This window comes from Eucalyptus grandis, chromosome 1 (assembly GCF_016545825.1).
Source record: "Eucalyptus grandis isolate ANBG69807.140 chromosome 1, ASM1654582v1, whole genome shotgun sequence".
Lineage (NCBI taxonomy): Eukaryota > Viridiplantae > Streptophyta > Magnoliopsida > Myrtales > Myrtaceae > Eucalyptus > Eucalyptus grandis.
In genome coordinates, this window is record NC_052612.1 from 18,575,391 (window position 1) to 18,591,286 (window position 15,896).

A 15,896-nucleotide genomic window follows, 5' to 3' on the forward strand; every position below is an offset into this window, starting at 1 on the left:
ACTTCTGACTCTTTCAAGGGATGATCCTAGGCAATGATATGAGGAAGACAATTCCATAATTCAACGTGTTTCAGTATTTTTCAGTTTTTCATCCCTTAAAACTCTGTTGTACTTTCCAATATGTTTAGGCCAACATCATTTAGTTCTTAATTTGTTAGTTTTTAAAATTTTAAGAATTACTTATAGCGCCACGTTAGTATACCACTTAAGCACCATTAACTATGTCATCCACCACAAAGAATAATTTTACATGGAAACAATGATGACAGATCGATTTCGTCCCCCAAATAAAACTTATGTGATTTTTTTGGGACATCTAATGAAGTCATTTTTATCCCCCAAGGAAAAAAAAAATATCTTCCTCGGAGTTTGGCTTGACATTTCAAATCAAAATAAGAAATCTTATCTACTTAAGAGAGATGGATGAATATTATAGACAGTTATTAATTTTCTTTTAAGTATTACCAAAGGAGATGGTAGAAATCCGACTTCCTAGCCTTCAACAATCTCGGGAAGAAAAATATTGATCATCACTTTTCAACTGTTCAATGATAAAAGTGGATCGGCTGAGCAATGACAGATTAATATGAAACCAAAGGATTCTCAATTGAATTATACTATATTGCATGATATACAATAGCTTATCACAAGCATCTTTTGCTAAGGATATACCACCTCTCTATTTTCATAGAGAAAACAATAGCAAACTCTATAAACTATTAACTACAAACAAGTGACAGGAGGATGATGAGTGAATTTGTCACCTTTCCTCAGCCTATAAAGCAAAAAACCACAGCTTCTATATAGAACCCTTAGCTGTTGCCAAAAGCTGCCGAGAGACTCCAACCACTAATCCGATAGGAAATCTAGCTTGTTGGGCAGAAAAACTCTTCTTCACAATAAGCACTCAATCGTTGGACATTTCTTCTTTCTCCCGCCTCTAGGCCTAGATTGAAATTGCTCATCTAACTCCTCAAAATCACCGTGAACCCAAGGAGCCAAAATTTTTAGGTATGAGGATCATCCAACTCATGTAGTAAAAAGCTGGATTTCAAAGTAAAATTGAATTTCAATATTTGAGAGAATTAGAGAATATGGCTCACTGGAGTGTAAACATGGCAACTGCTTTTCTCATGATGGTCTCTCACGTGCTTACACGTGAACTTCTTACCACAATCCTTATAGCTGCATCCAAATGGCCTCACCTCAAGATGAACAACCTTCACATGCTAACGTAAATTATATTTTTGTCAACATGAAAAAACATTAGCAAAGGCACACTGAGCAACCGCACGATAAAAAAACTCAAGCTTCAGAGTTCCGAAAATTATATTCCATGCCCAACCAGAATCTACTTTATAGGTGACTGCATCTTACTATTGAAAAAATGTGGAGACAAAACGCTCAGCATCGCATCTGAATGCTTCTGAATCAGCCGAATTTTTCTTTTCATGCATGCGGAGATGTTGTTGGATATTCTTGCTCGACTGCTTAGTCCCACATATGTCGCAATTGATTAATTGATGAGCCGACCGCTCATCAGATAGTCCACATTTCTGAAGTATTTCACGAACTCACAACAGAAAGCGTCCACAATCTCTAGTTTGACTGCAGCAGTTGAAGAAGAAGAGAGAGGGAAGAAGAATAAGAAGAAAGAAGAGAAAAGAGAAAAAAAAATGGATTGGCTTGATTTTGGAATTGTTTCCAAGAACAAATAATCAACTTTTTTACTTTTCAATTTTGTTCCAAATCTACTTCCAGGAACAAAAAATAGAAAATTGGTCTTAGAAATAAAAATTTTACTAAACGAATTTTTGTTTCAAATATACTCTTGGAACAAAAAAATAATTTTTTTTATTATCAGGTCGGTTGCCAAACGCATTCTAAACAGCTGATGGCCATGTGTCAGCGAATGAGAGGGCGAGAACGGGCGAGACCTTGGCTTTGATTCGTCGGGGAGACTTTCCACGAAATAATAACAAAAAGAAAAAAAATGAAAATATTGTTGGAGCCTGGCCGTTAAAACTTGGGTGGTGTCATTAGGCCCGGGGCATGTCGCAGCTATTGGTGGGGTAGTGGACAACACATTTGCAAATCACTTGCATTTATCCAAAACAATTCTACTACAAAATATACGTTTTCTATATATATATATATAAGTAAAATCCAAATGTGTTAATTATTTCAATATAATTTTTCGATCCAAAAAATTATTTCAATACAATTTCAAATTTAAAGAGTTGAAATCTTTCTGAAGTAATGTGTATCCAAACATAAATATTTTCCAAACATCAATTCATCATGTCATTGTAGTGTGGTAGTTTAACCCATATCTTGTCACAGGTACAAGCATGTATTAATAAAAAAAACAAACTTAATACATTTCTTCAATTAAGATATCGCTGTTTTAAGTAATTTCATCAAAAAATCACCGAGAGGCAAAGTGAACTCAAAAATTAATTTCAAAAAACTATAATGCAAAATATTTAATTTGTCAGTCTTGCTCTTTAGAAAATTGGGAAAAAGATGAAGAAACTATACAAAAAAGTAGCAAATTAGTGAACCTGTGCTGAGTCTTTTGTATCATATTTTGTTTCATTTCTTCTTTGTTTTGTTGAAAAATGTAAAAGAAATTTGATGTCTAAAGGGAATTGATACAATGGGATAATAAGGGCGTGTTTGATAACCATTCTGCCGAAGGAACAATTTTTGATCAGAAATGGTTTTCTTTATTTTGTTTCCAAAAATAATTTTTAAGCATTTTTAAAACTTTTTGGTAATCGTCCAAAATTTTTATTCTCGGAATAGAATTACTTTTGGTACCGTTCTGAATATTTCTGATCTAAATCATTTACTTTTAATTTTTAATACTTTTAATACTTTTTCTTATTCTTTTTTTCTTTTCTTTCTCTTCTTCTTCTTTGAGGGTTGCCGGTTGCTAGCCGAGCCTTGGTGGGCAAGCAACCTCGCCTAGATTTGGCGAGGCCGAGCTTGCCCGGCCACTAGCGGGGCTCTACCTCACGGTGGCCTGACAAGCCTCGCTGGTGGCTGAGGGAGGCCCAGGCGAGGCCTACCTCGCTGGTGGCTAGGCATGCCTTCAGCAACAGTGACGGTGGTGGATGACGGCGGCAGTAGTAGCGACGGTTGAAGAAGAAGAAAGAGGGAAGAAGAACAAGAAGAAAGATGAGAAAATAGGAAAAAAATGGATTAACTTGATTTTGGAAATGTTCTCAGAACAAAGAATCAACTTTTTTACTTTTCAATTCTATTTCAAATCTACCTCCGGGAACCAAAAATATATTATTCCTGAGAATAAAAATTTTACCAAACGAATTTCTATTCCAAAACTACTCTCATGAACAAAAGAACAAAAATTGTTACTATTTGGCAAGTTACCAAATGGAGCCTAAGGAAATTGATCTTATGTGAGTAAGAGCGACAAGCGAGTGATAAAATTTTTAGCAAATGCCCTTGTGGGTTGAAAGAAAATATGACCCTTTTATATTCAGAAAAAAAAAATGACGGGCTCCTCATATTTTATAGGTGTTTCTTTTGTACGTAAAATTTTCTCTATCTTGAAACAAATCCCCACAGGTAAAAGGACTTTGATTGTCTCTCTTTCAAATTTCAACTTCAACTTTCAAATATTGATTTGTTGGAGTCCTTCAACCCACAGAACCTAATCTTTCTTCACCCGCCTCCGATCATCAATTTTAGCGCCTCCTTATGAGCAGGTTTCCAAACATTCAAATCTATATTATATCAAGTAAAGTGAAAGTGCAACAGAAACTATGAATAAACTAAAAGACACTCTAATCAAATAGACATTGAGTTACATGTCAGCCCCACATATTGTTAAAATCTAGAGCGAGTACGGAGTCCGATTCAACGAGAACCAGTTTGAATCAGTTTTTTAAGCTTTATTATTAAAGAAAAAGAAATTTGTACTCACAAGGCTTGTGAATCAGGCCTTTTAAGCTTTATTATTAGCGAAAAAGAAATTTGCACTCACAAGATTTGAACCATGGTTTTCAATGTGAATAAATATTTGCATAATCAATTGACCAAACTAACATTCGTGAAAAGAAATAACAATTATTATTTTTATTTTTATAATCTAGTTTAAACATTTACCAAAATGAAGGAAAGTGGTAATTTCCCAAGTAGAAATGGACAATGCAGGAGCTGGCAGTCCCTGACCCAATCGATTTGGTTTCCACGGGGATTATAGAGTCAGTTTTAGGCTAAAGGTCGAGACCGATCTACCCGGAAATCAATCACTCTAAATGCATTCTAGTGAATTGTCATATTATTATGAAGTTTTTTTTTTTTTTATCAATGCATAACGAAGTCAACATAATGTAAAGGGAATTGAGGATTGCGAGTTCTTGAATTTAAATAGATTGTAAAGTTGAGTATGTGATAGTGGAGAGAGCCGTCACGGCCAATGGCTAGTTTAAGGGTTAGGACTTTTTTGGTTAGTGACTAGTGTTCTTCGGGTGCTTTTTGCAGGAGGGGTAAATTAGTCTCTGAACTTGGTGGTTATGTTATGTCTTGGTTTGCAATTGCAAACTAGACGATGCACATCGATACCCATGTAAAAAGTGCTTACCCTTAAGAGAAATGGGAGAATGACTCGATAATGCATAGCAATGTTGTCGCCCTTTCCTCTTTCCATGTCTAAAACATTTAATGGCCATACAGTGCACAATACTGGTTTTTTTTCTCAATGATATGAAATGAATGCAAATTGATGGTCCCCCTATCTAGACATTGGCTCAGGCCGCCGATCTCTCTCTGGCAATTGTGACGCGACGGTTGCCATTTGCAAACCATGGACGCAAAACGCAAACAAACCCGCGCGCGCGACTAATCACAATAGCAAACCGGGTTTTTACATCCTTTTAACTCTTGTCAGAAAATGTGCAATGAGGCCCTCACCAGCCTTTTTTTTTAGCCGATATTGGCGCTCCATGTGATCAGTTTTTGCCACATCAGTTGTGCCGTTCAGTAAAACTTGAGAGAATCACTATGATGATGGTTGAAGATTGATCACATTAATCAAGTAAAAAGTAATGGAGCTAATTGCGTAAATAAATTAATGGCTCCAATCGCGCATTTCACGTCGGTTTGGGGAAGGAAGGTGACCTTGAAGATGAGCTTTTTGGGCCCAGAATTGAAATGGCCCTTTGAAACATCCCTAGACATGGTAAATTTCTACTTCCAGATACATTTGGGTATGCAATTGCAAACTATCCATGGAACATGCAGAAGACTCTCTCTCTCTCTCTCTCTCTCTCTCTCTCTCTCTCTCTCTCATTGAGTCATATGCTTATATGCTCTGTGTCTCTAAATTTTACGTCCTTCGATCAAAGCCAATTGGTACGTCTTGCGTCTTTCGCTTGAAATATATTATATATATTTTTTCTAGAAGTTTTTTCCATTTCAAATAGAAGCAGTCAAAACATTACAAAGTGAAATTAGTACCTAAGTAAAACGATAAAGTAAAGAAAACTGCGCTAACATTATTCTTTTTTAACTCAGATGAGAGATTGTTAAAAACAATAAAAATAAAGAAGATTCAGTTTTTATCATCTAATTAAAAGCCCAATTTGCAAGCTCATGAGCAGTGTCATGTTAGGCTTACAAGTCCACTTCAATCTCCATCATGGATTTCTGGGAAGTAGAAATTGAGGGTCCAAGACAAAAGGTTGAAACTCCCAGGGTAAAGTCCCTTTTGTTAAAGTCCCTTTTGTTGAATGGCATCATTTGAGACCTTGCAATCACTTTAAAAAATCACTTAATGCCAATGGAATCAGCAAATCTGCATGCAAGAAGAAGAGCCGCACCTCTGCTTCCATCGGTGAGTTCCGTCTTCCACATCATATCCATGCTTGGATGATCGAGCCTCTCGCCAGTGAGCAATTATACATATGGCCCATTAGCTATCCTTCTTTTTAGCATCTGCATTAAACTTATAATTCTTGATCTAATGGTGGAGCTAGGAGTTTGTCTTTTCCCTAAAGTATTAGCTTCCTTGCTTATCTCAACTCCATTTCCATCCATAAGCATGTTTGAAAATTCCATAAAATCTTGTATGACTAGCTTGACCACCTAGAAAAGATTTGGAATAGTCTGATCATGTTATGTCGCATTCCTATAATGCCACCTTTGAGTACAAAGAAGAGAAATACTCATGTGATTGTCCTTAATCTAATATGAGAATATAGTTTGTCATTGGTCACAAAAAATAAATAACAAATAATTAAAAATTGTTTGAGGTCCACTCATTTAAGGATTTAGTGCTTGCAACATGTTGTTACTCTTAATAGTCAAAAGACTGTTACGTTAACAAAAATGATACAAAGAATTTATGCATGAAAGGTGAAGAGTTTGATTATATGTCTAGTATCCATGGTTGTCTGTCATAATGGAGAAACCAAAGCCTCAAGCTCGTGATTCCAAACATTGGACTCTAGAAATATTTCCCTTCAAGGATTCAAAGCCATGCGGTGAATATTAGGTTGGTCAATTACATTCAAATGCACACTAATGCAAATTTTGATCTTTGTGTACTAGACGCTATTTTTACATGGTATACAAGACCCCGAAAATTGATTATCGGAATTCGATCTAAAATTGTCTAAGAATACAATTGACATTTTGGTCCACCAATAGTGAGAAAATATCCTAACGTAACAAAATGATACCACAACATGCTTAGTATATTTAACTCCAAATTTCCATTTTCAAGATATTTCATTCCTTCGCAATATTCTAGACCATATATATAAGTTGCTTTTAGATGTTAGCAAGTTGTGACCCAACAGCCAAATGTTGAAAATATAATGCCAATGGTTCCGTTGGTACCTCCTGCAAATAAAATTTTTGCTGGGCCTAATGTGCCAATTAATGCAAATAATCTAGCAAGACCAGCATTACCGTCTAGGAGTAATATGGCCGATTAAATCCACACTTAAACCCTATATAGTTTGCCGAAGAAGTTTGACAGCAATTGGGCTTACACGTGGGTGCTATTGTACATATTTATAGGAAACCATACCCCAAAGGGTCGATAATCAACCTTTTCTAGAGGTTTATGTTGGGAAAATCTCTAGGATGTGCATTGGTTGAATAGATCATGGGAAAGAAGCACAAGCCCTTGTCCTAACAGGATGTCTAAAGCTTATGAGCTCTCCATTACTGACGCCTGAATTTATGCCCGGCAAATCATTCTTGAAATTATTGATTAAAATTCAATAAAATATGAATGAAAAATGAAATGAAATGAACGAAATATGTAAATAGATGTATAAACAAAAGAAGGGCCTCTCGCGCGCTCTCTCACGTACACTCCCTGGGCACGAGGAACACACAGAGACTGAGAAAATCTCTTTCTCGTCTTCACCGCTCTGAATCAAATCCAGTGCCTTAGCCCGCGGTGGTTAATCTCCACGGGGTTTTTTCGATCCTTCTCGAATTCGTTACATCCGGTGGAAGCTTCTTCATCGATCTCAGACTAGAGCCAGTTGCAGATGAACTCCGTTGGATGGATTTTGTCACTGCGGGGCGTCGCCATTAGAGATTCTCGTAATCAGAGTCTGATTTCTATCATCTTCGTCCTCCGATGGAGGAAAACGGCGGTGACTGAAGCTTGATCGAAATTGAACTCTTCACTTCGAGCTCCTAATCATTAAATCGAGTACAAAAGGATTAAAAGCTGGTTTCCGATTTCGATTTGATCAATACCACTGATTTCTCTGTATCTTTCTTGGATCACCAGTGCTCGTCTCAGTCCTCTACAGTCACTGAAGAACCTCCGGACGGAGTTAAAAATAAAATCCTCGTCCGGCTCAGGAGCTCCGAGGCGGCTACCTCTCTACGTTTCCAGCATCGCAGTCACGAGAAGTGCTCTGTTTGCCCTTGCCTTTTAGTCAAAATCGTTGTTGCACTCAGATTCAGGTTCCTTCCTTCATCACCGGCGTCGAAACTCATTGGTGACATCTCCAGGACTTCTTCCATCTTTTCTAATCATCAGTCGCGCTCAGTTATTGTTCTTATTCAAGGTCGCGAATTCGTGCCAAAGCCAATCGTGTCTGAGTTGATCTCTATAATTGTGAATGTCGTGCATTGCTTTAGTATTATAGTCTGGTATTGATTACGTGCTCACTGTCGTTTCTTTTTTTTCTTCAACCAGACGCTCACCACCTGTTTGCTAATTTGCCTGAATCAGTCACGTGATGTATAGTTGATTTCAAACAGAAACCGAGCTTCGACTGAGAACTAAAGGTCTGGATTAGATGAAGATTATCTCTAATTGAGTATCTATATGCGACTTGAGACTGTTTTGATGATGCCGAGATGGTTTGGTTATAGATTCCTGTTTTGTAATTGCAACCGGATGCATATTGCCTGTTTGATGATATGTCTGAACCGGAGTAGTGCAGATTTGTTCTTGTTGTTCATCGATATAAGAACATATTGACATGATACGCAGATAGCGATCTTATAATGCAATTACCATGACTTTATTTGCCGGCCAAGATGCATTACACACGATTTCAGTACAATATCGGTCTTCATTACTCTGTGTTAATTGTTGATTGTTCGTTTGTTCTTGTATAGGTTGATACCATGCCTCTTGCCTGTCATTTAAGATAATATTGTTCAGAATCGCTTTCTGTGAGTTCAATTCAGTGTACGTTCTGGGAATCAATGAGGACTGAAAAGCATGGACAGTATGATAGAGAGAATAGATACGTTCGATGTTGAAGTGCTCATACATGTGTAATTAAAAAGCTGATCAGTGAAAATCAGCCCAAACAAAGCAACCTAAATGTTATAGTAATATGGTTTCAATCATGTCAATCAGACCATTTCTGATTTTGGTGGATTTGGGCCGCTCCCGGTCTGAGGATTGCCTTCATGGGCTGCTCAAACTAGACTAAGACTGCATTAAGCCCTCTTTTTATTTATTTATATTTTATTTATATGTATTTTTCATTATTTTCGAACAAATATTGCCTAAAGTGTTGACCAAAAATTAGATGTCAACCGTCCTTCCTTTCTTTCAACATGGCGAGTTTCCTTTTTTAGTGGTAGTTGCACACTCTCAGGTCTCCAACTTGTCTCCTTTAAAGCCTACGACCACCACGACGATGTGCACTCTAGATGGATGTGCGTACGAGAAACAGAAAATAATGTGTGCGTGTGAATGTGTCCACGTTAGTTTGGCCCCAAAAAGGCAAATCAACATTCTTTTTTTTTTTTAAACGGCATTCAATTCACATGAGAAAATATGGTCATTAGAATGACGCAAAATTGGACAGACATTTTCTAAAAGTACAAAGACCATATTTTGAACAAAAGAAAGTAAAGGAAATATTTTGAATCTCAAGTAAGAGTACAAGATTTTGATTGCACTTTACTTCAAACTTACTGCATAGGACATTGTTGATGATAGCTACTCTGCAATTTTCTCCCGTCCAATTTTTTTTGGGTTACAAAGAGGATAAGCTTTTGGACGGTTCTAGTGTCTTGAAACAAACTACGAACACTATTCTATGCTGTTGAATTCAGGAAAGAGTCGGCAAATGGAAAACTCCATTGGTAGCAAAAGTTGACAGAGGGTTGCTTGTCTGTCACAGTTAGTAATTTACAATCACGCGATAATTTCTTATAAAAATTAATAAATTCAACCTACAAAAAAAGTATAGTGATATTCATAAGTTTTCAAAATAGTATGAAATAGTTGTTGTCTATTTGCTAACATTTACCAAGTCCTCTACCACTTCTTGCGCCTCTCCCGGTCTCCCACTTTTGTCTTCTACAATTCACTTGAAAAATTGGTTTCTTTTGATTTTGACATTATTGACTTTTTACCTTTTTGATAACAAAAAGAAAATATCATTTTAGCATTCTACATCTGACCTACTAAAATTTATTTAAGTAGGACTTGATTGAGAATATGGCAGAGTTATAGGAGTCGATCCAGAAAAAAAGGAATAAAGGATCCAATTGCGCAAGCATCATAAGGGCAGGTACTATAGACGAATACCTATTTTTATTTGTTATTGCGGTTTCTACAATAGATGCAGACCTACTTTTTATTTCGATTAGTAAGCAAGAGTTCAATTTTTTTTTTTTTTGTCAGTCCTACTCTATGCCTACACAAGAGTTCAATTGATCAATAACCAAAACCTATCTTTTTGATGGTGATGAAGAACTATGAAAAGAAGAAAGATCGAAATTGCTCTTTGTCAAGTTTAATAATTGAACCTCTGTGTAAGTCTTCATGGACATGAGTGTCTGAACAACGCTTTATCCCAGAATCGATAATAAGCAAACCTCCATGATCTGATAAAGGCTAATGGACCACAAAATATCCAAAAGCCAACCACGAACCCAAGTGGTATGCCCATGTAAAACCACTTCTTCTCGTTATCATCATCGTCGCCGCCATCATCTGGGTCACTTTCAGATGGAACACAACCTGCTTCTTCCGTCCTATTCCTAGTAATTGAGCAAGTTTTCTTGAGGGGAATCCCACACAATCCAAGGTTTCCCCTTAAAGAACTTGAGCAAATTGTTTCCAGAGGAAATCCACACAATCCACTATTATTTTCGAAGGAACTTGCTAAAAAGGTGAGAAATTGTTTGATCACTGGGATGCATCCCACAAGTTTATTGTATGAGAGGTTCAACACAGAAAGAAAATTAAGGTCTGAAAGCTGTGTTGGAATCGTCCCATCGAGGTCGTTCTGTGAAAGGTCCAAGAACTCAAGCTGATGTAAGTGTCCTAGGGATGGAGGAATTGGCCCTGAGAATGCATCGTTTGATAAGTTGAGGAAATAAAGCACTTTGAGAGCCCCCAGAGTATCGGGTATTGGACCTTCAAAATTGTTGCATGAGAAGTCAATTGAAGTGAAAATAGTCAAGATCTTCACCAGCTCCAATTGCAGACCTTTGACGGCGATGCTTACCGCGTCCTCATAATAGAGTCTAGAAAAGGGAAGGAATGAATACTCGATATCATTGAAGTCTATATTAGCCTTCATAGCCTCCAAACTTGTGAGCCACTCAACACGCAGAGTGCCACTGAAATTGTTGGAAGATATGTCTACAATTTGAAGCATCGTCCAATTGCCATTGGTTTCTGGACATCCAACCCCTCCATGGAACTTGTTTGATCCTAACACAAGGACATGTAGACTTGCGATGCTCTTCAATTCACATGGAAACACGTCTTCAATCTGGTTAGTTCCCACATCTAAAACCTCTAGAGTTGTGCAATTTGCCAATGACGTTGGAAACTTCCCCCCTAACAGATTTCTGCTGAGATCCAAAGTCTTCAAACCACATGTTTCAGGGAAATTGATAATGCTACCATCCAAGGCATTATTTCGCAGATCTAATATCTTGAGAGACTCCATCACTAAGCAATCAGGAATATTTCCCCTCAAATTGTTATGAGATAGGTCGAGCACCTCGAGATAGTCAGCTTTGCAAATTGATTTTGGGATAAACCCTTGGATATAGTTACGTGACAGGGAGAAGAATACTGCCCCAGAAAGTGTTGTACCAATAGCAGGTGGAATGACTAAAGTGAAGTTGTTGCTCGAGAAGTCCATGTGGCAAATGGCGGCAGGGGCAATGTTTCTCCACGGAGCCTGTTCTTATGGAGGTCAAGAACTAACAAAGAAGTAAGATCTGATGACGGTGTTTCAATATGGTCTAGTAAATTAAACGAAAGATTGAGATAACTAAGCTCTTGAAACTCCCATATCCATTTTGGTAACTTGCCCTCAATTGATTGTCAGAGAGGTCTAGAAATACCAATCTATGTTGCCCAGCGAGGAACTCAGGTATAGTCCTCAACTGGCAAGAAGCCAAATATAAGGTTGAAAGGTCAGGGACTGAAGATGCCTTTGTGGTATTAATGGAAAAACGATTGTAAGAAAGATCCAAATACGAAAGATTTCTCAACTGCTGAACCAAATTAATATGGAATGAGCCACTAAAATTATTGAAAGAAAGTGAGAGGTACTTGAGCCTTCGGAGTTCCCATATAGACATCGGTAGTTCTCCTCCTATATTGTTGTAGCTCAAATCAAGTGTATCCAGTTTGTGCAATGTAGCATCAGAAAATTCCTTCACTTGACCAGAAAATTGGTTGTAGGAAAGTTGAAGCTTCTGAATCGATGGAAGTATGAACAGAGATGAGGGAATATTTCCTTTCAATAAATTGAATTGCAGGTTGAGAATAAGAAGACTCGAGAGATATTCCCATTGGATTAAATCAATCTGACCAGTCAGATAATTGTGGGACAAAGTGATTTGTGTTAGATTCTTGGACTTTCTGAGTGATGGAATTGAACCAATAAAATTGTTCAATGAGAAGTCCACATAAGTCAATTGCGAAAGATTGGCAAAAGAGCTTGGGATATTTCCATCAAAGCTGCAATTCACCAATTCTATTCTTGACAGATACCTGAGATTACCAATTGAATCTGGAAGCCTCCCAGAAATATTTGTGAAACTAAGAACAAGTGTCTGAAGAGAAGCATTCTTTGCAAATTCTGGCAAAGAACCCTGAAGGAGCTCATTGAATGATAGGTCAAGGGTCTGAAGTGTTTGTAACTGGATGAATTTTTGAGGAAATTCTCCTTGCAGGCCAGAATTACTGAGATCCAGATTAGTTAAATTGTTGAAGTGGCCAAAGAACTCTGGGACGGTGGTAGACAGATTATTGTTTCCCAGTTTAATCACTGAGAGAAAGCGAAGATTCACGAGGGAAGAGCAAGACTTGATGGGACCTGATAAATAACAATTCATCATGCTCAACACTTGAAGTTTTGGCAGTGAAGAAGACAAGGCATTGCACAATTCGTTCCCTGTAGCAGAGACGTTCACTCCATCAAGGCAAAACTCTCTCAACTCGGTAAGATTCCCAACAAGCATCTTTAGATTCGGATTCTCAAGTTTCAGTGAATTGAGCCCAGGAAAATAAAGTAGCGATATATCAAGAGTAACCAACCTTGCCAAACGTGATATTCCAATTGGAACCTGTCCTCTGAACCCTGCATTTGAAAGATTTAGGTAGACCAAATTGGTGAGATTACCGAACCCAGATGGAATCTCCGAAGACGGGAAGTTGTTGAAAGCCAAATTCAGCCTCTGAAGATAATTGAGTCTGAAAAGACTCGATGAGTCATTAAGTCCACCAGCGATACTCTCGTTGGTCAGATCAAGCCCCGTGACTTGGCCGCCTTTGCAGGTCACGCCGTCCCAAGAATCATTGCTCTGATTCCATTTGATCAATTTAGTGGAAAATGAAGCAGAGAAGTTGAGGCTATTCTTCAATTCCAGCAGCAGCAATTTCTGATCGCCGAAACACTGGCCCGAGACCAATACTGTGTCTATGCTGAAAGGGTTGGTATGTGCAAGTATTAAGACCAACCATAGGAGGAGCCAATTCCTCATTTGTTTCAAGCAGATTAGGAAATGCTATTTTACGGAGTTTGCGAGTGAAGAATACGAGGAGGATTTGTGTTCTTAATGGAAGGCAGATGAACATGAACTTCCTTGTGTGAGATTCCAATGGAGCTGTGTTTGGTCCAACTCATATCACATCCTATCATCAATTTTTCAGTCCATACGTGTGGCTATCAAAAGTTTACTTGACTTGCGAATGCAAAATCGTCTAGTCACTTGGATGAGTTTTCAGTGGTTCTCGACTGTTGATGAAGAAAAGCCAAGAAAGAAAGAAAAAACAAGAGCAACTCTTTCCCTTGGATATCATTTTCCGCTTTCTACGGTATAAGTTATAGGAGTTTTTCTAATGTGGGCTACATTAATTAATATTATAATTTACCATTTTATGGGGTTAGTTGGTCTAAGGTGAGATAGAATATTTCTTAATTAATTTAATAGGAGGTTGGTTAGTATGAGCTAAATTGAGCCTAACTTGTAATGAGAGGGTCTAGTTTTTTTTTTTTTTGGCCGAAAGTAGATAGTTCATTCGATCATCGAACATAACAAGTCTTACAAGACAACGATGGAGAAAATTTCGAACATAAAATTTCCAAAAGAGGTAAAGGAGGGTGGTCAACCAATTTAGAGGAAGTTTGTTGGCACGGTGAGTCCTTGCCAGCCAGTCCGCTGCTCTATTTGCTTCTTGGGGACAATAAACCATCGTAACATTTCTGCACGTTGCTAGTTCTTCTCTGCATTTTTGCACAATTTCGCTTAAGTTCCAAGGAGGCTCGGCCTGGCCCATTACCAGGTCCATGAAAGGTAAACAATCACTTTCACAAGTCCACTTAAGTATTTGACTTCGAGTTCCTCCCACGTGCCGCATCTGAAGCCCTTTCAAGTACAGGATCTCATGCAACAGAGACTCAGCTTCAGCGTGTTGTGAAGAGGAAACCCTAGAATCGAAGACGAAGCCCTCGATGACTTGCCCAGATGAATCGCACACGATTCTGGCGACGGAGCAGATAAAATCGCTTGGAACCCATGACGCATCGACATTCATCTTCATCTCCCTTTGTTCCGATGGGTTTCGACAAGCAGGTATACTGCGATTTGGGGGTTTTGAGTTCTGTTTCATCTGCCATCTGTTGAAGGTGATGTGCTGTTCATGTGCTAGATCCAGTAGATCGGCTGGTTGTGGGCGTTTTGCTCTGAAGATCCAGTTGTTATGAGCCTTCCAAATATTCCAGAGGACCATTCCTGTGAGCTCTCGTGCAGGTAAGTCACTGTTAGCGTCGAATACTCCCATCAGCCATTGATCAAAGCGCTTTATGTGGCCTGTGGTGTTGACACCCTTGAATCGTTGGTCCTCCCAGATCTCTTTAGTCCATTTGCACAATAGAAAAAGATGTTCTGTGGTTTCTATTCTCGAGTAGCATAACGGGCATAACGGGTCGGGTGTTATTTTTCTTTTGTAGAGATTTTCTCTCGTGGGAATGGCATTTTGACAGAGGCTCCAGAGGAAAGTTTGGATTTTGGGGGTACGGTAAGGCTCCAGATTTGAGTCCATAAAGTTCGTGGGGGCTTGAAGGAACAGGATGCCCTATTTTGGTTTGTGCTTAGAGTTGTTGGGTAAGCTCTGTTGTAGCCGCTCTTTACAGAATACTTCCCTGCCCTGTTTCCGTCCATACTAAACCGGTTTCCGCTTAGGGTTCTGACTCAAGGGGATTGCTAAAATCTCATTAGCGATGTTTGCATCAAAAAGATGTTGTATTTTCTATTGTTCCCAAGCTCTAGAGTCTGCATTGATCAATTCTGACACCAAGATAGGTTCTTGTTGGTTTGCTGGTCCTCCAATAACCCCCTGCTCTAACCACTTGTCTTCTCGAATTTTAATAGATTTTCCATCCCCCACTGACCATTTAATATCTGCTTCTATTGTATCTCTTCTAAGCAACAGGCTCTGCCAGCCCCATGATGGTCATTGGCCCTTGCGAGCTGTCCAGAGATCGCCATTTGGGAAGTAGACTCCTTTCAGAACTCTGCTCCATAGGGTTGTTGGAGAATTGGATAATCTCCAGACTTGCTTACCAAGTATTGCACGGTTGAAGGTTAGCAAATCTTTAAACCCCAACCCTCCTTCATCCTTTCGAGTTTTTAAAACTTCCCAGTTTTTCCAATGTGTCCCTCGCTGAGAATCTCTTTTCTGCCATCAAAATGATGCAATTCTTCTTTCTATTGCTTGACGGATAGACATTGACAGCTTGAAGATGGACATTGCATAAGTAGGAATGGCCTGCACAACACTTTTAATCAGAATCTCCTTCCCTGCTTTGGTGAGGAGCTTTTCTTTCCAACCCTTTAACTTTGAATTTACTCTCGCTAATATCCATGCGAACATTTCTTTTTTTGAGTGACCCCAT

The 15,896-nt window shown here is 38.5% G+C and overlaps 1 protein-coding gene and 1 long non-coding RNA gene across 2 annotated transcripts; one reads left to right on the forward strand and one right to left on the reverse strand.

The window, feature by feature from the left end:
- Window positions 1-5,755: 5,755 nt before the first annotated feature.
- On the forward strand, window positions 5,756-8,144 carry LOC120292263. The gene is made up of 2 exons (XR_005550057.1): window positions 5,756-5,863; window positions 7,784-8,144. It is a non-coding gene; the product is annotated as an uncharacterized LOC120292263 (long non-coding RNA).
- Window positions 8,145-10,292: 2,148 nt separating this feature from the next.
- On the reverse strand, window positions 10,293-13,482 carry LOC120295896 (receptor-like protein 7). The gene is made up of 2 exons (XM_039317510.1): window positions 11,836-13,482; window positions 10,293-11,669 (listed from the first exon to the last, which is right to left on the reverse strand). Exons 1-2 carry the CDS (start codon window positions 13,480-13,482, stop codon window positions 10,293-10,295), a joined length of 3,024 nt encoding a protein of 1,007 aa, XP_039173444.1.
- Window positions 13,483-15,896: the final 2,414 nt, after the last annotated feature.

Coding starts and splice junctions, on each gene's coding strand:
- LOC120295896 (XM_039317510.1), bottom strand. CDS start 13,482: ATGAGGAATTGGCTCCTCCTATGGTTGGTCTTAATACTTGCACATACC. Junction 11,670..11,835: donor TCGCTGGGCAACATAGATTG/GTATTTCTAGAC, acceptor CCATAAGAACAG/GCTCCGTGGAGAAACATTGC.